This window comes from Typopeltis vanoorti, chromosome 1 (genome assembly GCF_054136105.1).
Source record: "Typopeltis vanoorti isolate ZY-2024b chromosome 1, IOZ_Tvanoo_1.0, whole genome shotgun sequence".
In the NCBI taxonomy this organism is placed as follows: domain Eukaryota; kingdom Metazoa; phylum Arthropoda; class Arachnida; order Uropygi; family Thelyphonidae; genus Typopeltis; species Typopeltis vanoorti.
Window position 1 is genome coordinate 11024687 of NC_143549.1, and position 25574 is coordinate 11050260.

Below are 25574 nucleotides of genomic sequence, written 5' to 3' on the forward strand. Positions count from 1 at the left end.
AATTTTTCTCATTAAACGCAATAATATATGGTAGTTTATTTATGGTGGGATTAAGTCCCGGAGAAGGTACGTGACTAGTGATGTGTCACAGGCTTCTGTATTTGGACGACTGCCATTTAGCTTGTATGTTGATGATATAGGAATTGATCTGAGGGAAAATATTCAGTTATATGCTGATGATGTAAAACTTGGTAGGGCAGTAGTTAATGCGAACGATATGAAGATCTTGCGGGATGATATATAGACTAATAGCATGAGCAAAGAAGTATGACTATCAGTTAAATGTGAAAGTGCAAGGTTATGTATTAGGGCAAAGCTTCTTAAACTGTGGGTCGCAACCCCATATGGGGTCATCACCCACAGTTTAAGAAGCTTTTAGCTTATTTAGCATAACTGAATGTGGGGGGTTTTAAAAAATTTGGCAATAGTAAAAGGTTTCTTAGTGTACAACGACCAAAAATTAATTCAAAATCAAATGCGTAATGAATTCGAGGTGTTTCTGGCAACACTCGCCTGTGTTGCATCGTGTGACTTCACTGCGGCCTTGGTTCTGAACACACAACAGGCATACTTTGCACTGTGGATGCTGTTCACGCCAACAAATGCTGCCAGAAACTCCTTGGCTCAGATTCGAGACTATTACATGTTATGAATTACAGTGTTTTTACTGTACATACAAAGTTTTCAGCTCTTACAGAACCATAATAGCTTAATTATGGAAAATAAAGACTTTTAATATTTTCCTACTGTCATAACCGAAAAAAAAAATTTTCGGTATGGATAAGTGCCTAAATTTAGACAGAAGTAAAAATACTGATGAAAATGTGGCAGAGTTTTTGCAACCAGGCTGTAGTACATCTAAATTAACAAGAAAAATAAAATATGTCGAATCATTTTTGCATATGAATTTACTTCTAATAATTATGATGGTTTAATCCTTTATCCAAGTGTGTGCAAATAAAGTTTGCACCTGAAAGTAACTTCAGGACTGGGGTAAAGTGGTACAACACCGGGCAACTCCTTGCAAAGGTGGAGCAAGCTACCAACACTCCTATCTCAGTATCTCCCATAATGCAAAACACATCTCCTTGCGGATATGTATAATGTTATGCATTAAGGGAAGGACCACTACCCAGACTAGTTTCGACCTTTATTGAGGTCTCTTCAGTCAGAGCCAGGCCCAAGTGGAGATACCAGGCAGAAGCATTAGCAAGGTCATCTCCTCCTATTGATAAAGGATTAAACTAAATTTATTATACTCTGACGAAGTGAAAAATAAACTTTCAACATCTTGCTCTAAATCCAGAGTAATTCAATAAAGGGCAAAACTAGTCTGGGTAGTGGCTCTTTCCTTAATGCATAACATTATACATATCCGCAAGGAGATGTGTTTTGCATTATGGGAGATACTGAGATAGGAGTGTGGTAGCTTGCTCCACCTTTGCAAGGAGTTGCCCAGTGTTGTACCACTTTACCCCAGTCCTGAAGATGCTTTCAGGTGCAAACTTTGTTTGCACACACTTGGATAAAGGATTAAACTAAATTTATTATAGTCTGACCAAGTGAAAAATAAACTTTCAACAATTATGATGGTGTGGGAAAACCTCTTTTTTAATTTGTGATGAAATTTTGGCTGCAGAGAGCATGAACCCAGCTAAACTAAAACGACATCTTAATACAAGCATGCAGCATACTGCAATAAACCAGAGGAATAATTTGAACTACTTTTAAAATCTTCAAATAAAGAAAAACAGTGTTTTCAGAAATTTTTTACTGTCAACGAAAAGTTTTTACTTGCATCTTACGAAACTTCTTATTTAAGTGCAAAAACTAAAAAGCCCTATGCGATAAGAGAAGATCTCATGTTACCTGCTGCTATTAAAATGTCAGAAATAGTTTACGGGAAAAACTATGGGGGATGAAATTCATAAAATTCTGTTATTGAGTGATACTGTTTCCAAAAGTATTTCTGAAATTAGTAATGACCAATTCCAGCAGCTTATTACCAGGCTTAAGGGCAGACTAAAGTTTGCAATTCAGTTAGATGAAAGAACTGATATTTCTAACATGGCACAGTCGTTACTTTATGTAAGATATGTTTATGAAGGAAGCATACACGAGGAATTATTGTTTTGTTGTTCTTTGAAAGGGCACATAAGAGGGGAAGATATATATTTTAACGTTGATGTATTTTTCACAAATAAAGGTTTACAGTGGAAAAATTGCATTGGAGTCTGTACAGACAGTGCTGGAGCAATGATAGGCGAGAATGTTGGATTTGTAGCAAACATTAACACTGGTGGAAATGAACATATCACTTTTACTCACTGTATGATCCATCAGGAGGCACTCATAGCCATAAAAATTTAGCTATGAGTGCCATGTTGTGCTTTGCGATACTATCAAAATCATTAACTTCATTAAAAGTCTTGCCCTTAACAGTCATCTGTTTTAAAACCTTTTGCAAAGACATGGACTCTGATTATAAAAGCTTATTACTACATGCAGAGGTAAGGTGGCTCTCAAGAGGGTGAAGTTTAAACAGATTAATGAAATTGAAAGATGAAATTAATTGTTTTCATAATGACTTATGGCTTTCAAAACTGTGTTATTTGTTGGATATTTTCGAAAAGCTCAATGATTTAAGAAAAAAATTGTAATATATTTATGTTAAAAGATAAAATTGAAAGTTTTACTAAAAAAGTTAACATATAGAAGAATATGGTGGAAAATAGTTCTATACAGCTATACATGATTTTATAATTGAAAATAACCTTCCCAAAGATTTAATTGTAAGAGTTATAATTGATCACCTGAAGTGCCTGAAGACACAGTTTCCAAAATACTTCCCTTCAAATTTTGATTCTAAAAAACTAAATTGGGTTCATAAATCATACTCAGTTGAAATCAAAAACATCAGTCATCTGCCATTAAAAGTTCAATAAGAATTTCAGAGTTCAATAAGAATAGCTGGGTGGATACTGGGGAGTTATTTCACTTGGTGGAGCAGCACGAAGGAGCAATGACAAGGGGCCATCCCTGGTAAGTACGAGAGGAAGCTGTGAGCAACAGGGTGAGGAGTGGTTTCTTTGCATGGCGGGTAGTGGAACCGTGGAATGCACTGCCTGATAGAGTGGTGAGAGCAAGAATGGTTAGTGAGTTCAAGGAGTGGTATGATAGACTTTGTGTTTCCTAGGAAGGACCTCCCACAATGATTCCCTTGACTCCATGAAGCCTGAATATTTTATTTTTTATTTTTTTATTGATTTCTAAAATATTTACACATATACAATGATCACACATATACAATGATAGAATAATAATAATTTGCCAAGTTATCGAGCGACACAGGTTTAAAACTTCATTTTCCTAAAAAATCATTAAATGAATTTTGGCTTGGAATTAGGACAGAATTCCAACCATTTCTGAAAAATGGCCCTAAACGTACTTCTGCCATTTTGTACTACATATTTATGCGAAGCAGCATTCTCAGCATTGACGATTATAAAATCAAAATATCGATCGACTCTGAAAAACATTGAAGATGTTCTCTGTCCTGCGGTATCAAATATTCAGCCAAGATTTAATTCTTTATGTAAAAATAAAGACGCACACCCATCTCATTAGTATGGAAATTTGCTTTCATCTTTAATAAATGGTAAAATTATATGCATACCAAAGAATTGTTTTAAAATAAATTTCTTTATGATTTCTTATCAGTAAATTTTTGATTTGTATACCTATTTCATATACCTATATACAGGGTTGCATAAAAAATTCTCTGGCGAAAAGGGGTCATGAGTGGAAAAAGTTCAAGCCCTGTATTAGGAGATAAAATGATTACCAGCTGTGTGGAATTAATGGATTTCTAGTGAATTGGGAGTGCTGGTGGATTCTGGGTTAAAGTTCCAAGCTATAACAAAAGTGATTAAAATATCTCATAGCCTATGTTCTCCCCAGGACCTTTTGAATGGGCAAACCACCCGACTGGTTTTACTGGCCTCACGGCTAATTAATGTTGTGAATTAACATGGCTAAATAATGAGCAAGAATGGAAAAATAATTTTAGACATTTTTTTATTAATATTGATGACAAATCGAACTGGAGAGTCTCAATACCCATGAGACCAGCTCAATTTCTTGCACTGCAAGCCAATCTTGAAAGCTTCAGATATTTACTTTGATGCACTCCAATCCGTATGCAGAAGAAGACAAAAATCGGGATCTCAAATACAACAGTATCAGTTGCAAAGAAGATCTTTTACGAAAGAGACATAATTTTGATGTTTGAAAGAAATAAACTGTGAAAATTGAGCGAATTCGAATCGAAGGCAAAAATCGATGTTAAAAATCTACGTTTATTTTTCTTAATAATGGTTTGTGTCTGAAGATCATGTGTCGAGTATTTAGTATTTTATTTTGTAAAAGAAAATAGGCCTGCGCATCAAATATAGTTGTGATCTCGGGGAATTCTCGAAACTCTCGAGGACTATGATGTCAGTCTCGAGTAATATTAATTCCCATTCCTATTAATTAATACTCATAAATAGTAAAATTGTGACATAACGAGTGTTATGTATCTCGGGTATTACTGTCAGTGCACGATTCAGTGATTTTCTGATTAATTTAATAACAATGATATTTTGTATCTATTAAATTACCCCATAATGAGTAAAAAGTCAAGTCAGAAAACCACACTCTTAAGTTATTTTAAGAAAGATGAAACTGATAAGCATAGTAGCAAAGACACAAACCAACAACAGAATCGTCGATTTCTATAGAGTCTCTTTCAAATGTAAAACGTGTGTCTAAACACCGCTTATCAGGTATTAACAGTGAGTGGTTTAAAAAATTCCATTGGTTAGGTTAAAAGATAATGGAATGATGTGTTCCATTATAATGAAATACAGAAGGAGACGACTCGCAAACAAGGAAGTGACTTGGGTAACTATGCCATGCACAAGACTTCGAAAAGAAAGCTTGGTTGACCATGAACAAAGCAAGTTACACACTGATTCTTGTTCAGATATAATTGAAAAAAAAAAAAAAAAAAAACTAGAAGAAGCTGGAATAAGGTAAATTGAAAAATCAATTTCAATTTTGAATAACTTGCAGAGAGATGCTTTTCTGGGAACTTTAAGATCTATGTATTGGTTAGCGAAAAATGAGTTACCACATATTACATTATTTGAAAAATTGCTTGAGCATTGCAAGGCTATGGGCTGTTCCTACTTAGAACATCTTAACGTTGGTAAAAATGCACATTATACCTCAGAAAGAATAATGCAAGAGTTGATTGATATTTTAGCATCAGAAATTAGATCTGAAATACTGAAAAATATGCATTCTGCAGATTATTTCAGCATTTTATGTGATGAAGTTACAGACATCTCAGTTTTAAAACAGCTGATTGTGTACATTAAATATGTTTGTCAACTTAGAGTAGAGGTCAGGGGTTAGTTTTGTATCAACTTGCAATATCATTGATGGCAAAGCTGAGACTATAACTAACAAAGTAATTGAAACCCTTGACAGTCTGGGCTTAAAAACTTGTAATCTGGTGGGCCTAGGATCTGATGGAGCGGCTGTCATGATTGGAAAGCAAAAGGGAGTTTTAAAACTGCTCAAAGATAAATCAGATGGACTCATGGTCAACTGTCCTTGTGTAAACCACTGACTGGCTCTTGCTAGTGCCCAAGTAGCTGCTGAAGTGCCTTATTTGTAATGTTTAATGATATCTTAAGGCAATTGTTTTTCTTCTTCCAAAATTACTCAGTCAGGACAGTAACCTTTACTGTAAGTAAATTCTTCAATAACATTTTAAAGTTAATTTGTAAAAGATTTTATTTTATTCTTTTGGATTTTGTGCTTCAAATTATGACTGAAAAATGTATGCAGAGTATTTTATTGAGCTATTTCAAAAAAACCAAAAAAGGATGATTCAAATGTTAGTAGCATGTTGGTGCTATTAATATTGTCAATACCGATTTGGATTCGATTTCCCCAGTTGTAGATCAGACAAAACCATCGAATTATCCAGAAGAAAGTATTCCTTAGTTATTAATATTCTCACGACATCACATTGTTGAAAGAACAAACATTTAATTCTGACGATAATTTAGATATTGTGAAAAAGTTGTGGAAACCAGAACCAAATTTTAATTTTGCTGCAACCTGTGCTGCAGTTCACAACCGAAGTTTTCAATACACATGGTTTGAAAAATTTACACGTCTTGTGTACTCTCAAGTTGAAAATAGTGTGAACTGTAAATATTGTGTGTTTTTTGCACCTGCTAATGTTGGAAAATCTAAATCTGAATTACCTGAGCAGTTACTTATGCAAGGTTATAATTGGAATAAAGCCATTAAAAAATTTAATAATCATCAGAAAATAAAATATCATATCACGGCTGTTATGACTTATGAAAGGCTAAACAATATTCGAGATGGAAAATGTATTCCAATCAATCGGCAAATTGATGTAGATAGTGAATCACAAGCTGCAGTTAATCGGAAATGATTAGAGCTGATTATAAAAACAGTAATTTTATGTGGTCAGCAAAATATACATTTGAGATGGTATTCAATTATCATGATTATGGAGAATTTTCATTTGAACAGGAGTCAATCGCCAATGAAGGCAATTTTAGAACTTTGTTAAGAACGAGAATCGATGCAGGCATTGAAAACTTGGTTGAACATTTTAAACATTCTGCCAAAAACGCTACCTACATTAGCTGGAATATAAATTATACAAAATAAATTATAAATGCATGTAATGAAATCATTTTGGACCATTTGGTCTAAAAAATTAATTCAACAAAATGTTTTTCAATTCTTGCCGATGAAACTTGTGACATTTCTACCACTGAACATCATTCCTTGTGTGCCGCCAGGTATATAGATGAAGAAAATAACAACAAAGTTTAACAATTTTTACAATTTGTTCGTGTAACAAGCACTACAGGAAAAAACTTATCTGACAAAATATTAGAAATCTTAAATAATTATGGCATCAATTTGTCATATTTACGTGGGCAAGATTATTGCGGTGCTGCATCAATGAGCAGAAAGGTTAATGGTGTCCAATCTCACATATCAGCTATATATCCACAAGCTTTATATGTTCATTGTGCATCACATAATTTGAATTTGGCAATTAGAAATGTTGTATCTGTGACTGAAATAAGAAATTGCATTGGCATAATTGAAAAGGTACACAATTTCTTCAATACCCAAGAGACAGGACGTCCTTTTTGACAACATTGATAAATATACACCGGATACTAAGAGACAGAAACTCTGCCAAGTTTATAATAAATTTCGTTTAATCCTTTATCCAAGTATAAGCAAACAAAGTTTGCGCCTGAAATATCTTCAGGCCTGAGGCAACTCATAGTAAAGGTGGACCAAGCTCTCATCACTCCTTGTCTCAGTATCTCCCATAATCCAAAGCACATCTCCGTGCAGACATGTATATATATAATGCTATGCATTAAGGGAAGGACCACTACCCAGACTAGTTTTGACCTTTATTGAGGTCTCGTCAGTGGGAGCCAGACCCAGAAGTGGTGATACTAAGGTAGAAGCAATGGAGAGATCATATTTACTTATACAAGTTGCCAAAAGGTCTACCACCTTATTATATTATTAAATTACTCTAGATTTAGAGAAATATGTTGGAAGTTTATTTTCCGCTTGGTAAGACTATAATAAATTTAGTTTAATCCTTCATTCAAGTGTAAGCAAACAAAATTTGCACCTGAAGTATATTCAGGACTGAGGCAACTCTTAGTAAAGGTGGACCATGCTCTCATCACACCTTTGAACTCTTTCTGTACTGCTTGAGGAAGTTGGCACAACAGCTTATGAATTTGACTTCATTCTTCTCAAGAGATTTTACTGCTACCCAAAGATACTTCAGGCACAGACTTTGTTTGCTTACACTTGGATAAAGGATTAAACTAAATTTATTATAGTCTAACCAAGTGGAAAATAAACTTCCAACATCTTTCTCTAAATCCAGAGTAATTTAATAATTAGGCGATACACCTTTTGGCAACTCATATAAGTAAATATGACCTTTCCATTGCTTGCTTACGCCTTAGTATCACCACTTCTGGGTCTGGCTCCCACTGATGAGATCTCAATAAAGGTCGAAACTGGTCTATGTAGTGGTGGCCCTTCCCTTAATGTATAGCATTATCCATGTCTGCAAGGAGATGTGCTTTGCATTATGGGAGATACTGAGACTAGGAGTGATGACAGCTTGGTCCACTTTACTACGAGTTGCCTCAATCCTGAAGATACTTCAGGTGCAAACTTTGTTTGCTTACACTTGGATAAAGGATTAAACTAAATTTATTAGAGTAACCAAGTGGAAAATAAGCTTATGCCAAGTTTGCCTGATTAGGTGGGTGGAACACCATGAAGCCATCATGACCATGGTGGAATTATATGATGCATAGTCTTGAAACAATCATTTCTTGGGAAGACAGAGACTCGTCCTCTAATGCAAAACTTTTGAATAATTCATTGTGTGAATTTAGTTTTATAATATCTTTATTTAGCTTGCAAAAAATATTTGCATACACCTTACCATTGTCTAAAATAATGCAAAAATCTGACAGTGACCTCTTAATTGCCCTAAATTTTGTTCATGATGTTGTGGCTCAATTAAATACCATTTGTGAAACACCGGATTCTTCATTTAAAGATATTTACGATGAAGCATGTATAAAAGCCAATAATTTTAATATTGACATTAAAAAGCCAATGACTACATCAAAACAAACATTAAGGTCCAATATTCCAGCCGATTCTATAGAAGAGTATTTCAGGAGAACTATTTTCATTCCATTTATTGACCAAATATTGACTCAACTTCAGGAATATTTCATTCGACACTGCAAAATTTTGAAAATTTTTTACTTAATTGAAAAGATGCATCAACAGCAAGTGCAATGGAAGAGTTTCGTCAGTTGTGGGAATTTTTTGCCGGTGATTTACCTTATACAACTCCAACAATTTTGAACGCAGAATTCTAGTTGTGGTATAAGAAATTTGAAAAGCTGTTAGCAATAGCTCCATGCAAAAATGCTGTTGATGCAGTTTCAAAGTGTGACAAAATGATATATCCTAACATCTATAACTTATTAAAAAATATTTGCAACGCTTCCGGTAACAACATGCATCAGTGAAAGATCGGTCATTTTCTAATTTACACCTTTTAAAAACCTATTTAAGATCTACCATGATACAAGCACGATTGAACGGACTGGCTTTGCTGTATATAAACAGAGAGATTAATGTGACTACGACTGAAATAATTCATGAGCTTTGTACAAAGAAAAGAAAACTGGATTTTATTCTTTAAATGAATTTTTATAATCAAATAATTACTTTTATTTAATGAATTTTATTAAATGAATGAATAACAAATTTTAGTTGAATGGATAAAACTATTTTTAATGCAAATTCATTGCATTAAAAATATTTTTATCCATTCAACTCTGCCATCAACAAGATTAAATCCTGGGTGTGCCACTAGTGGAGATATTCAGTTGTTTGCAGATGATGCAAAGTTGGGATGAACCATAAAGAGTAGAGAGGATGTTGTGGCCTTACAAGAAGACTTGAATAAATTGAGCCATTGGGCACGGGAATGGGGATGTGAGTTCAATGTTTGAAAATGTAAGTTTTTAAATTTGGAAAACAAAAATGGGATGCAAAATTTATGCTTGGTGAAGATATATTGTTGGAGGTGGAGGAAATAAGAGATCTTGGGATGATAGTGGATAAGAATCTGATATTTAGAGGACACATAGCCAAAATTGTGAAGACAACACAAAGGCATTCTGGGAATATTGCGGAGGACACTGACTTGTAGAAGTAGGGAGATTCTTGTTCCATTGTATAAGGCTTTGATTAGGCTACACATGGACTATTGTTCCCAGATTTGGTCACCTGGTTTTCAGAAGGATGAGGAGATGTTGGAAAGGGTCCAAAGGCTTGACTAAGGTAGTTTCTAACTTCTGAATGTTGAGTATGAGGAAAGATTGAGAAGATGTAATTTGCAGAGTCTGGTGGACAGGAGGAAGAGGGGAGATATGATAGAGACCTACAAGTTGGTAAGGAGTTGTTATGGGATCAATGGTGGAAGTTCTACAGAAAATAGTGGGAGATCGGGGGAGAACTAGAGGTCATCCCTGGAAACTGTATAAAGAGGGTCCAGGGATGACCTCTGGTTCTCCCCCGATCTCCCACTATTTTCTGTACAACTTCCACCATTGATCCCATAACAACTCCTTACCAACTTGTAGGTCTCTATCATATTTCCCCTCTTCCTCCTATCCACCAGACTCTGCAAATTACATCTTCTCAATCTTTTCTCATACTCACTCCCCTACTCACTACATGTGAGTAGGGGAGTGAGTATGAGGGGCAGGTTTTTTCGTGCAGAGTTGTAAATGATTGGAATGCCTTGCCTGAGAGTGTGGTGTCTGCAAGATGTTTGAATGTGTTCAAAGCATGGTATGAAGAGCTGTGTGTTTGATAAAAGGACCTCCTAGATGAGTCTTTGACTCCATGGGGTTTTGGGTAATAATAATAATAATAAAATCTGCATCACTAAACACACCCGATTTTCGCACAGTGCATCTAAATGACCTTTGTCTTATCTTCATTTTTGCATCCATAAACGTTTTCTGAAAATGTGCTTCAAACTGATTGACTACAAAATACAGACACACCGAATCAGTCACACTCATCCACAACAATACATAGTGATGTAACATCATGTGGTTCCTTCTAATTTTGAATGATGAATTGTTTGTATTCTACTTTGTAAAAAACTGTTTTCTATGAAGCCACTGATGATAGTTTGTTATTTTCAAACTGAAATATCTGGCAATATATTAAATATTTTCTTGTGCTAACATGTTGATAATTCTTAACAACAATACTAGTTCTTCTTCATGTAGCTTCCTCAGTGAGAGGGTGCAACACCATGTCCTTCCAGTTCTCTCTGTTGGTGGCTTTCCTTTTTGTTTATGTATAGCCTTGTGATCCTGTCCATGATATTATATCTTCAAACCATATCCTTCATTTTTTACCTCTCAAACACTACCAGTTAGTAGACAGTATTATATCAGTTTTCGTTTCATTAGATAGGGTAAACGGCCTCGCCTACTTCCTATATGGGAACAAATAGGCATATAGCTGATGCTATTGTTAAATTGTGAATGAGACTATGTTGGTTAATTTATTTTTTTTTCATTCACATTTAACATTGCTTATTATGTATTAATCATGATTTGTATAAAAATTATTTATTATTCCTTAATTTAGGATTACTATTTAAATATTTATTCTAAACTTAACCTACTATTAACCTACTATTAATTTGTTAAGCAATAATATGTGCAGAATTTATAATAACTAAAATATATATATGATGTAACGAAAAGTATTATTATAATTAATTCTATACGTAATGAAAAAGCTGATTAAGTAGCTCAAATATTCTGTTTATTCTTATTTGTGAAAATTTAACATTATTTAATCACTCATGTAGTAGTAGGGCATTGTATTACATTAGCGAAATGTTTGCGTTTATTTGTTGTCATGGAGACGCATGAAATAAACAAGAACGAGTCGAATAGAGCGTGACCTTTGGACGGAAAGGAGAGAAAAGATATTATATAGAGAAGATTTTGAATTAGAGGAGAGAGGAAGTTTTTGCGGAGCGGGAAGGAAGGTAGGATACAAGCAAAAGAAGTGGAAGAAAATTATATGTTCTCTAGGGCAGAAATTCATGAGAATAGTGTTTAGAAGTGAGCCAAAACATAGTGAATTATATACTTAGCTGCAAGTGAAGTCAGCTGTGTTGTAAAGGAAAATTAATGCCGTATCCGGATAAATAAAGAACTGGACATTCAATGGAAAATTCTGATTAGTTCCAGTTAGTCTAGGATTACGTCTTAATTCTATGTTGCCCTGAGAAGAATTATATTGAAATTAACTAGTTTGAGAAAAGTAAACAAGGGAAGATATCAGTGCCTTATTGATATGAATTTTTTTTGAGTAGTGAAGCGCAATTAACAGTAGTTCAGTTAAATCGTTGGAGAAATTTTATTAATGTGTTCCGCTAACGTAAATAAGTTAATTCATAAGTGTGCTCACAATTAATTGATGTATTGAAGATTGTATCTGGTAAGAGTAGTCATACTTGTTTGTTTATTCTAACATTAACATATCTTCGAAGTTCAAAGTCCGAAATAAGATTGCTTGGAATATTGTCTACCTTGATTAGTGCTTCCTGTGAATTTAAACATTAAGTAAAGCTGATAGATATGTGGAGACTGATTAAATAAGAAGTTTTGTTTTATTAACTTGAGTTAAGAAAGCTTGTAATTTTGAAGCTGTGAATTGTATGTGAAAGTTTAGAATGAACATTGAATTGGCATGAGTGACTTAGCAAGATGTATTAAGTTGATTGTATTGTTTCATTTTAAAGCAGAATTCTTGTATTTGTTATATATATCATACATTAAATGTTTTATTTTGTTAATCTAAATATTGTGTTTGCCTGAATTCCCTTTTATTGCACCGTTCATAAATATTCGAATCTTGCAGGAACCCCAAGTGGAATAGTAAATAATTCGGCCTAAATAAATGAGGAGACTGCTAACTTAATTAAGAATTGATCCTACTATTTTATATAGACTAATCTAAAAATAGGGTGGCGCAGTATAATTATAAATTTCTCTACTTTTGGATCGGTGATCAATTTGCAATTAATTGTTATATTAATAAGAGTGACTTGAACCAAGACGGTGGATTTAGAACATAACATGAAAATAGAACGTCACGACACTATCTTGCCATAAGTTTTGAAGAAGTGTAACCAAGTTTTCTCATTGTTTATTTTCACTTTTTCTTTTACCTTCTTATTCATGTTTCTTACAATTTGGTATGTATATAGTCTCTTCACTGTAAGATATCATATCTTTCTAGTTTTGCTATCTTTGCTGAAATGATGCCATGTTTCTCTGTTTTCTTTTCTGCATGTTTCTTTGTTTGTGTGTGTGTGTGTGTGTGTGTGTGTGTGTGTGTGTGTGTGTGTGTGTGTGTGTGTGTGTGTGTGTGTGTGTGTGTGTGTTTATAATTAATTTCTGTTTTCACTGATTTTCTATTTATTCATTGTAAACATTCTTCTTTCTTCTCTTAGATAATTATTATTTTAATATTATTGTTTCAGTTTTTCCTCTTTTCCACTTCCATTTACTTTTTTGTTCCAAGACATTCTGTTACTGCACTGATTATTATTATTATTATATGACACCACCAGGGAGTCCAAAGACTCATCGAGGGAGAGTGTGCCAACAGCATCGCATGAATGAACCCTTCCAACTACTAACCTTGCTCAAACTTGCTTAACTTTTTGCGTGAGCCACTAGTAGCAGAGACTCCACCAATCTACCAACCTTTGCTGCTTTGCTAATAGGGTTTTTAAATTATTCCATTTTATTTCTGTATCATCATTTTCTTTTATATGTTCTAGTTTTTCATTTATTCTTTGCAAATAGAGGTAATTAATAATTTTATTATCCACAAACAGAACTCTCAAGAATTCCTGGAGATTTCTCTTTGCGTTGATTTGGTGGAGCCTCTGCTGTAGAGATGTAGAAACAGAATTAAATCACTATCTGTTACAAGGAAAATTGAGAATTTCCTTGTGTGGAAATTCTCAATTTTCCTTGTAACAGATAGTGATTTAATTCTGTTTCTACATCTCTGAATACCATACTGTATAGTATCATGTTAGCTGTTTTCGTAGTTATTATATAGCCTATTGTACTTTAGAGTAGTTTATTCAGGAGTTGAGTCCAAAAGACAGTCTGTGACTAGTGGTGTGCCACAGGATTCTGTTCTTGGACCGCTACTGTTTAATTTGTTCATTATAGGAATAGGAAAGGATTTGAGGGGAACTGTTCATTTGTTTGCTGATGATGCAAAGTGAATGCACAGGATGTCAAAATTTTGCAGGATGATTTGGATAGTTGGGAGGACTCGGCTAAGGAGAATGGATGTCAATTTAATGTGGCAAAATGTAAGGTTATGCATTTTTGGGATAAAAAGATTAGCAGAGTATACCACATTGGTGTAACTGTACTCCAGGAGATTGACGAGACCAGAGATTTGGGAGTGTTGGTGGATAGGGAGTTGAAGTTTAGAGGGCACATTGCAAAAGTGGGTAAATCAGCTCATCAAATCACTTTGTTACTGAAGAATACTTTGATGAGCAGAGACAAGCAAGTTATTGTTCCTCTTTATCGAACCCTCTGTATCTTGATAAGACCCCATCTAGACTATTGTGCGCAGATTTGGGTGCCAGGGTTTTTTCTTGATGGGGAGGAGGTGGAGCGGATCCAGAGAATGAGTGACCAAGATGACAGCATGTCTATGGAATGAACCTCATGAGAACAGGTTGAAGATTTGTGAGATGCAGAAATTGGTTGATAGGCAGAAGAAAGGTGATATCATTGAGACATTCAAATTACTGAAGGGTTTCTATAAGATTAATTCAGAAGATATTTTTGAGAACAGGACTGATGGTGGGAAGACTAGGGGCCATCCATGGAAACTGGGCAGGTGTGTGGTTAGCAAGGGTGTTAGAGCTAGGTTTTTTACTTGGTGAGTGGTGAATGAGTGGAATACGCTGCCAGAGTCTGTTATGGGTGCCATGACTGTGAATGAGTTCAAGGTGAAGTATGATAGATACTGTGTGAATTTTGAATAGTTGTTCTTGATATGATATTAGGGCCTCACTTGATCAGTCTAAGCACTCCTTGGAATTGCCCATAATAATAATAATAATGATAATACTTTTTAAGTTTCTTGTTTCCCAAGTAAACTTATGGCAATATTTGTGCTTGAAAAAGGGCAAAAAAAAAAGGTGCATAAAGTCTAATGGGTTTTTAATTATTATATGTGGAGAAATCTCTAAGTCTGTGTCCATTTCATTTTTTTTTTTTTTCATGCGAGTAGCTTCATGTGTTTCTATAATTTTACCAAGTGGAATGTTCACTATTCTGGTGTCATAATCTTCCATTACTAATAGATAATTATTTGGATTTATTATTATTATTATTATCAGCATTTGTCCTCCATGGAATCAGAGACTCATCGTGGGAGGTACTCACTATTGCATACAATGCTCATGCAACAGTGTCTTAAACTGATTCAGTGTGTTTGAATCAGTATAATTCCACAACACACTCAGGCAATGCATTCCACTCACCAGCCACCCTCCATGCAAAGAACCTGCTTCTCATTCCTTTGTTGATACCCTCCTTATACAGTTTCTAGCAATGGCCTCTTGTTCTACTCCCCTCTTCCAGTGTATGAAAAAATCTCTTCCACTCTTCTGTGGAAGAGATACTGAAGAATACTTTGTTGTATCAGTGACTGGCTGTCACTGATTCAACACAGAAGTCTGTTATCCAATCCCATCTGTTTCAATTTATTTAAGAGCTTGTCATGTGGAAAGCTATCAAAAGCCTTTGCAAAATCCAGATATACTCTACTGTAAATGCATTTCCTCTGTCCAAGGTATTTGTTACCTTTTATAGTACATAAATAAGTTAGTGAAACATGATCTCCCCTTAACAAACCCATGCTGATAATCACAGAGAATACTGCTGTTATCAACATATTTTTGTATCCTACTTCTCACCAATCTCTCCAGAACCTTCACCACAACTCCAGATATACAGACTGGCCTATAATTTGAAGCTACAGCCTTGTCACCACCTTTATGCAGTGAAACAATTTTACCCTCCATCCACTCCCTTGGAACCTGTGTTGTTGCAAAACTCTTATTAAACAGCCATGCCAATGCTATTGTCAGTTCCCTGGAACCACAACTTCAGATATACAGACTGGTCTATAATTTGAAGCTACAGCCTTGTCACCACCTTTATGCAGTGGAACAATTTTACCCTCCTTTACATTCCCTTAAGATGCATGATGATATGTCATCAAATCCTATTGCCTTATTAACATCAAGGTTATTTATTTCCTCAAATACCTCCTGCTCATTCACAATTAAGCTATCCTCTCCTTTGTCCTCTACACTTAAGTTCCTCATGATTCACCCTGATCAGGATGAAACACACTTATAAATTGATCACTGAATACCACAACAATGTCTTCTGCAGCAATTACCATTTTATCGCTTTCATCCCTTAACTTCATCTTTCCATGATCATCATTCTTCCTTCTACTTGCGACATAGCTAAAAAAACTCTCTATGGGTTTTCTTAGCCTGATTTGCCAATTTCTGCTCATACTCAACTTTGTTTTCCTTACTAATTAAGTCACTCTCCTAGCTTGTTCTTTATATTCTTCATGTGACTGATTACCATTATTCATCTCGTACTTCCTCCAAATTATTTTCCTTTTCCATATTTCAATATTAAGGTACACATTCATCCATTTTACACCCACTTTATTCAGCCTTTTGGCCTTTGGGTTGGGATATATTCGTGCATTGATGCTGTTATGTATTTCTTTGTAAGTTCCCATGCAGCATTTATTTCCTTGGAGCTCAACTCCTTGTCAAAATCAGCAGCTTATAATTCCACATATATCCTTTCTTCGCAAAAGCCTACATATGACTAGCCACAATACAGATGATTACTGCATGATCACTTTCACCAACTGGAGGAAAGTGTAATGTGAACCCCCCCCATCTAACAATTACATTCTCTGATGAAATGATCAGATCTAGTACTCTTGATCCTCGCGTAATTTCCTTTACATGCTGCCTGAGATAGTTATCTCTCAACAACTCAAGAAATTCGCTTTCCTTATTCCCAACTACTATCTCTTCATTCCAATCTATACCGCCATAATTAAAATCACCTATAATAATTGCCCTTCCTTTGTTCACTAATCCAAGTTGTTTATACATTTCTTCATCACCACCTTCCACATTCACAAACCTATAGCAACATCCAACTAAATTTGTCTTTCTCTCAACCTCCATGTTACACCACCCTGCCTCATAACCATTGCCACTGTTTCCCCTTTAAAGTAGAAATTTATTGCTAAGAGGCAATGATAGACAACTTTCACTTATATGAAAGAAAAAAAATCATGACAAGGAAAATCACAATTAAGCATATTTAACTTCTTTTTTTTATTGCATTCCAAACAAAAACGCAGGCTAACATTGCATCCATGGTAAGAGGAGCATGTCTGTGTGTATGTGTTTACATGTTTCAAAAATTAAGTTGTATTTTAGTTAAAGTTAATAGTTATTAAGTTATATTTTAGTTAAAATATATCTTAATAGTCACCTCATCATGGAAACTCTTAACTTCATCCCTTTCATCCCTTAACTTCATCATGGAAAGATGAAGTTAACGGATGAAAGTGGTAGAATGGTAACTACTGCAGAGGACATTGTTGAGGTATTCAGTGATCAAGTTTGTTTCATCCTGATCAGGGTGAATCATGAGGAACTTAAGTGTAGAGGACATAGGAGAGGATAGCTTAATTGTGAGTGAGCAGGAGGTATTTGAGGAAATAAATAACCTTGATGTTAATAAGGTGATAGGATTTGATGCCATATCACCACACATCTTAATGGAATTTTTCAGGGAACTGGCAGTAGCATTGGCATGCCTGTTTAATAAACGTTTTGCAACAGCACAGGTTCCAAGGGAGTGGAAGGAGGGTAAAATTATTCACCTACATAAATGTGGTGATAAGGCTGTAGCTTCCAATTATAGGCCGGTTGGTATATATGGAGTTGTGGTTAAGGTTCTGGAGAGATTGGTGAAAAGTAGGATACAAAAATTGGTTGATAACAACAGTATTCTCTGTGGCTATCAGCATGGGTTTGTTAATTGGAGATCATATTTCACTAACTTATTTATGTACTATAACAAGGTAACAAATACCTTGGACAGAAGAGATACATATACAGTAGTGTATATTTGGATTTCGCAAAGGCTTTTGATAGACTGCCATATGACAAGCTCTTAAATAAATTGAAACAGATGGGATTGGATAACATACTTCTGTGTTGGATCAGTGACTGGCTGTCAGATAGGTATCAGAAAGTTGTATGTGGTGGTGCAGTATCTCGAAAGAGAAAGGTCACGAGTAGTGTTTGCTGCCGGTGTCAGTTTTGGGGCCATTGTTGTTCGATTTGTATGTTAATGATGTTAGGTTGGGTTTAACTAGCGATATCCAGCTGTTTGTGGATGATGCAAAACTGAGGAGAGTAATGCAAAGTCAGGCTGATATTAATGCCTTACAAGAGGACTTGAATAGATTGCATGAATGGGCAGTTAAGTTTAACTGTCAGTTCAATGTTGCCAAGTGTAAGGTTTTGAGATTTGGTAAGCAACAATGGGATGCAAAGTATACACTTGATGGGGAAATTTTAACAGAAGCAGAGGAGATGAGAGATCTAGCAGTGATGGTGTACAAGGACCTGAAATTCAGGGGCCACATTGCACAAGTTGTGAGGATATCACAGTGAATAATGGCAATGATGCAGAGAACTCTGACAAGCAGAAATAGAGAGGTTATGATTCCATTGTAAGGCCTTGATCAGGCCTCATATGGATCATTGCGCACAGATTTGGTCGCCAGGTTTTCATGGTGACGAGGATATGTTGGAAACGATACAGAGAAGGTTCACAAAGGTAGTCAGTGGTCTTTGGAATGAGGAGTACGAGGACAGATTGAGAGAATGTAAGTTGCAGAGCCTAATGAATAGGAGGAAGGGGGGGGGGATATGATTGAGACATATAAGCTGGTCAAGGGTTGTTGTCAGGTAGACATGGAAGAGATTTTTCACAGAATGGGAGAGGGGAATAGAATAAGAGGCCATTGCTGTAAACTGTATAAGGAGGGTGTGAGCAAAGGAGTGAGAAGTGGGTTCATGGAGAATGGTTGCTGAGTGGAATGCATTGCCTGAGTGTGCTGTAGATGTGGACACATTGAACCAGTTTAAGACTCGGTTGGATGAGCATTGTATGCACTAGTGAGTACCTCCCATGATGAGTGGCTGACTCAATGGGAGGTACTCACATATTATCAAATGTTGATAATAATAATAATAATAATAAAATGTTGAAATGTATAATACATTTGCTACAGCAAGCTAAGATTTTTTATTTTCTTTGAAATATTTCTTTATTTTTTTAATTGGTTTTGTGTTTTTGTTTATTTTTTTTTATATAAATTGTAACTGCTGTATTGACCAAATGTGGAAATTTTCCCTACCACTTCACTTCTCCAGTAAACAGGGTGGTGAACTTACATGCCATCAAAATTCATGTCCCACCTAAATTACAAAAAGTTATACCCAGTCTGCAGTATACAACTGTTTTTATTTCTGTAATGAATGAACTTCATTATAGCTCTTTATAAATAAAGTGTACTGCTTGGACGAGTTTCATGCATGACAAAAACATTATGAATGTTGAAATTTTTTCTTTGATAGGATTAAGGTATATTTATATTGGATAACATACATATCATCTAGCTATATGTAATAATTGCTTTAGTTTAAGTAAACTTTTTTTCATAATACTTGTACGAATTTTCTAGCATCTGCTGTTCAAGAAGACTGTTGGACAACTTGGATGAGTGTGGATAACCCACAGAAGGGAGGAGATTTTGAAACAGTATCCTCTCTTCGAAATCTTTATGAGTTCTGTGAAGAACCAGTGTCAATTCAGTGCAGAGTAATAGCAAGTAAGTGTTGTTTTAAGCTGTACATTGTAAACAAACAGATGTAATTAGCTGCATATAAGATTTCAAGAGTGGTAAAGATAAGAAATTAAATGAAATGTGCAGTGTATGAAAATAGATCATTTTTGGATATATATATATATATATATATATATATCATCATTAGCCATTATCAGTCCACTGCTGGATGAAAGCCTTTCCAAGATTACTCCAAAACTATATGTCCATGGTTTTCCTTTACTATGTCATTACTTCAAATCTGATGATATCATCAATCCACTATGATATAGGTCGGCAAAGTGGTCATTTTTCTTCTCATGGAATCCAACCCAGTACTTCTTTTGTCCATCATTGGTCTTGTCTTCAAGCAATATGCCCAGCCCATTGCTAATTCAAATGTTTTACACTTCCTTATGATGTCAGATACTTTGATTTGATTTCTTATCCACATATTCCTTTTGTGATCCAGTCTTGTGATACCAAACGTACTTCTTTCCATATATATATAAGGTACACACTATCACACAAGGCTCATTGAACCATGCCTTAAACTGATTCAATGTCTACATTCACAATCCACTCAGGCAATGCATTAACCAACCACTCTCCATATAAAGAACCTTCTCTACACTTCAATTTTTGCTCAAACTTCTCCTTATGCAATTTCCAGGAATGGCCTCTTTTTTTTCCAACCCCAACCTATCATTTTATGAAAAGTATTTTCTATACAAACCTGATAACAACCCTAGACTACCATATATGTTTCAATCATATTCCACCTCCTCCTATTCCTGAGTCTTTGTAGTTTAAATTCTCTGAATATGTCCTCTTACTGCAGCTTCATGACAAAGACCACCGACTGCCTTTGTGAATCTTCTCTCAATCCTTTCTAACATATTCTTGTCACCATGAAAAACAGTGACCAAATGCACAATAATCCATACAAGGAAGGCTAATTATGCCTTATACCAGATTTTCCCAAATATTTCCTATGACGGAACACTTCACAAATTCTGAAATTTTAACGAAATACCTTGGTTAGAGTCGAGTATCATCAGTCTCGTATTCAATATAAAGCTAAGCACACACTATCGCCAAGGCAGGCTGTATTGCATCGCAAAAATGTGACAGCGCAGACTACAGCCGTGCTGGGCCACATCGCATCGACCTTCCTTGTGACCGCACGTTTCCTTGAAGCGATACCTCCATACTTCACTCATGAACGGAGGTGTCGACAACCACTGACTGCTGAGTCAAGGGCCCACGTGTGCTGGCCTTAATAGCACAATCCACATGCAAAATGAGGATCACCTGATTTTCAAACATGTTTGAACTTGTCGCAGCATTTAAAACCATTCCATGCTCATATTAATTTTGATAATTTTTCAAGGGACACTGATGTTCTGTGAAAAGGGAATACAGTTTGGGAAACCAAAGTGAATATAGTTTGATGAACACAGTTTGGGAAACCCTGCCTTATACAATAGAACAAGAACCTTTTCTGTTAAAATCCTCTGCATCGTTGCCATAATCTAATGTGATATCTTCACATCTTGTGAAACGCGACCTCAGAATTTTGAATCGTTGTCCATCACCAATCCCAAATCTCTTATCCCCCTTATCTTCTTTAAAATTTTCCCACATCACTAGTGACCGTTCTTATTATTATTAAGAGAGACCTCCAGGGAGTCAGGAACTCATCAAGAGAGAGACCATGCTATTCTCACCAGCTGTCATACTTGTTTTTAAAATTCATTTACTCTACTTGCATGCACACCCAATATCTAATGGCAATCCATTCCAATCAGGATATCCTCATGTCCTTTCTCCACTTTCTGTAAAATGAAATGTTCCATCTACTGAAATTCTGTATAACCCTTTCATATTATTTATTGCTTTTGTTACTCTTGATATGGCACAGTATGACCCTAGCCGTTCTTGTACCAGCAAACCATAAATCAAGCAACTAAGCTGTCATGAACACATCTCAATTATGGCTCTGCAGCTGTCAAAAAATCAGTGCCCTTTTCTGCTGAAGACTCTACTTGACACCTAAATTTACAGCTACTAATACTACAAGATGGCAACACTGTCAGCAAGATTTTTTTTTCTAATTTGGTACATCTGTCATAAGCATCCATGTGAAATTGCAAGTCATTCTATTAAGTAGTTTTTTGTATAGCTGTCTGAAGAAAAAAGTGTTGTCTCAATTTTATCCATTTCATACCCTTGAAATGGATAAAATTGAGTATTGTGCAGTTATAAAATTCTTTGTAGAAGAAGTTTTAACACCAAAAGAAATTCATTCGAAGTTCATGAAAGTTTGAGCACTCTTCTCCTTCGTTTTTGACAATTAAGAAATGGGCTTCTAAGTTTAAACATGGCCGTACCATCTTGAAGATGATCTATGTGAAGGACGTCCAAAAAGTGTAACAACACCAGAAATCATTGATCAAGTGCAAGATATATTGGATGACCGGCGAGTCAAAGTACATGAAATTACAGAGACTATAGGAATTTCAAAAGAATGTGTGGGATATATTTTGCATGAAGAATTGCAAATGAAAAAGCTTTGCACAAGGTGGGTGCCTCGCTTGCTCACAGCAGATCAAAAACGCACTTGCATGAAAATCTCTGAACAGTGCTTGGAGCATTTTAATTTTAATTTAAAGAATAAAACTGATTTCCTGTGTCGATTTATTACTATAGATGAGCCTTGGATTCATTATTACACACCAGAATCCGAACAGCAGTCAAAACAGTGGACAGAAGCCAGTTGTTCAGTGCCAAAGACAAAGTTGGTTCCATTGGCAGGAAAGGTCATGGCATCTGTGGTTTGGGATGCTAGAGGCATTTTGTTTATTAGTTATCTTGAAAAGGTTAAAACAATAACTGGGAATTATTATTCTGATCTTTTAACCAGACTAGATTAAAAAAATCATGATATAAGACCCAGTTTTTGCAGAAGAAAAAATCATCTTACATCAGGACAATGCACCTGCCCACAAAGGTGTTTTGGCAATGGAAAAATTAAGGGATCTGCAATATGAATTGTTGGAACATCCACCCTGTTTCCCAGATTTGGCTCATTCTGACTTCTATCTCTTCCTCACTGGTCAGCGTTTTTCTTTGAAGCAAGAGGTGATTGCAGCAGTAGAGTGGTATTTTGCAGATCTTACTGTGAACCACTACAGGGATGGGATAATGGCGCTGGAGTATCACTGGAATAAATGTATTAGTCTTAAGGGAGATTATGTTGCTTTCCTCCAAAATTATAAGAACAAGAATTAGTTCTAACCAACACTCATTTATAATCCAGCTAAAATCTTGCCAAACCAACTTCTCTGTCAACACTTTCATTTACCTCTGTTCTTTGGAACAGCCTCCTCCACTCTGCATTTCCCAAAGATTATAATATTCAGTTATTCAAAAAAATATGAAGAGATTCTTCTTAACTTCTCACACAAACATGGCATAGATATGCTATAGGGCAGGGGTGTTCAGCCAGTCGATCACGGAGCGATTTTTTTCGATATCTTGTGTATTCCTCCTTACTTACAAATTTAATTAAAACTGGAAACATAATATTTTATTTATCATTATTTTGTATTATTTTTAATTCGATTTAAGTATATTGCTATTGTTTATTTATTTTTCGTTAAAATTGTCAAATCAGTAATTTTCTTATAAGTCCGGGTAAATGAATTAATTTAGATCAGTGGAATTCAAACAACGAGCCAGGTGAATACGATTATAAGCAAAGTGTAAAAACTCAATTGTAGCTTAAATATTAAATATTCCAAAGCACATTACATCGATTTTTTACTTAGGTTAAGTTCCATGGGAATATTGTAAAAAAAATAAGCTTTGTTTGTCTTGGTATAGTTTGTATTAGATGTTTTTGTAAATAACTCTTTTGAAGCTAACTGCATGTACAGTGATGTCTCGCTAATCAGAACCTCTTTAGTCTGAACCTTCCAGTAATCCGAACTGTGGTTTGAAAGAAAAAAGTTTTATTTATTACGTATTATTATTTTGTGTACTATTATTTTTATTTAATAATTATTATTTTAATTATTATTATTTATTTTATTATTATTACAGTACAATATTTTTTTTTCATGCTGCCGATTGTACAGTTACTGGAGACCTATTTTGATTTATTGTGTGATCACATTTGCTTTTTTATACTGTACAGTACGTACTATATTTTTGGCATGAATCACAAATATACACAAAAAGAGGAAATTCAAAACATGCATAATTTGGTTAAAAATATAAATCCAGATGTTGAAATTTCACAAACAGATGTTACGGAATGGATCACATGTAGAACCGAAAGTGAATTCGAAATTAAATCAGATGCTTAAATTATAAATATGAAGCTACAGAATGAATTAGAAGACGATGATGAAGAACTCGAAGAAAAAAAAGTAAAACATAGAAAGGCAGCTGACGGTTTTAATATGTGTATAGAATGGGCTAAGCAGAATGATACGCCATTCCACAAAATTTTGTTGTTAATGCAGCTCTGAGAAGAAGCATTCAGAAAAAGTTTGGCTTCCAAGAATCCAAAGAAAATCAGTGACTTTTTTACAAAGAAACAAAAAGACTTTGTACAAGACAGTGATATTTTTTATGCAAATCAAGTTACATACTGAATTATGCAATTTTATTAAATCAGAATCCTCAACAATACAGGAAAATACAAACTAAATTTCTTACTAAAATAAACTTGTGTACTGTATTATTTTTTTGTTTTATATTACAGTAGAATAGCTTTTTTCTATGAGTTAATTTATTTACAGAATTAAATTGATGTACCATTAGAATCTGATTATTTTTGTTGTAAATGCTAGTTATTGTTTTCTCTTGGAAAAATTCGCTAATCTGAATGAGCACGGTTTTTATTAGTTCGGATTAGCGAGATATCACTGTACTGCTTTAATAAGAATATGTTAGAGAGTTAAAAGCAAAGGCAATGTTTTTGTCGGCAAAGCTCTACATGGCGACATTAGAAAGATTGTTATTGAAACTTGTATGTATGAGAAAGGCTTGCAGGCTCTAAGTGTAAACATCTTTGAAGTCAGTCAGAAAGAGCTCAAACAACTTTCCGATGGCCGGCAACTAACAATCAAAAGAAAGTGGAGGAGAACAAAAGGTGTGCCGAACTTGAAACTTAAGATGAAAGGCTCATACCGATTCTTTGGGGGTTGCCAAACTTCAATCAAGGTCTTAGAGGAGACCTAATAAAACTGGACTGAAGCAAGCAGAAGGGGATCCCTCTTCCAGAATTGTCAGAGAGGAGACCGCCCGGTCCAGTGTTGGCGTCAGAGAGACTGCCCAGATCAACGTTGCTTGAGAGAGGAGTTTCCCGGTTCCAGAAAGGTGCGTCTCGGTTCGAGATGTCGCTACAGAGAGACTTCTTTTAGGCCACAGACAAGGTTTCAAATTACCGAAAGGAAGAGTGCCAATTGCCGGAGAAAAGTTTCCAGGCTAGGTTAATGTCAAACATTCACCAGTGTGTTATGTTTTCATTACAATTTGATGAATCAAACGACTTCACTAATATTGCTCAGTTAATGGTATTTATTCGCATGGTATTTCAAGATTATTCAAGTAAAGAAGAACTTTTGAAAATTATACCATTATTGGGAAGGACTAAGGGAGAAGACATTTTATCGGCATTTGATGAATTTGTGAAACAAAACAAACTATCGCTTTTTAAACTTGTGTCTATTACTACTGATGGTACTCCTGCAATGATAGGTAATAAATCGGGCTTCATTTCATTA

At 35.1% G+C, this 25574-nt stretch overlaps 1 protein-coding gene across 4 annotated transcripts in view; it reads left to right on the forward strand.

Annotated features, from left to right (window-relative positions):
• LOC150109786 (uncharacterized) overlaps positions 1-25574 on the forward strand; it is a 1408745-nt gene that overhangs the window by 274647 nt on the left and 1108524 nt on the right. For all 4 annotated transcript variants that reach the window (XM_090396626.1, XM_090396635.1, XM_090396653.1 and 1 more), the window contains one exon: positions 19636-19782. In XM_090396626.1, the coding sequence (XP_090252752.1) occupies positions 19636-19782 (147 nt within the window). The remainder of the gene's footprint in view (positions 1-19635; positions 19783-25574) is intronic.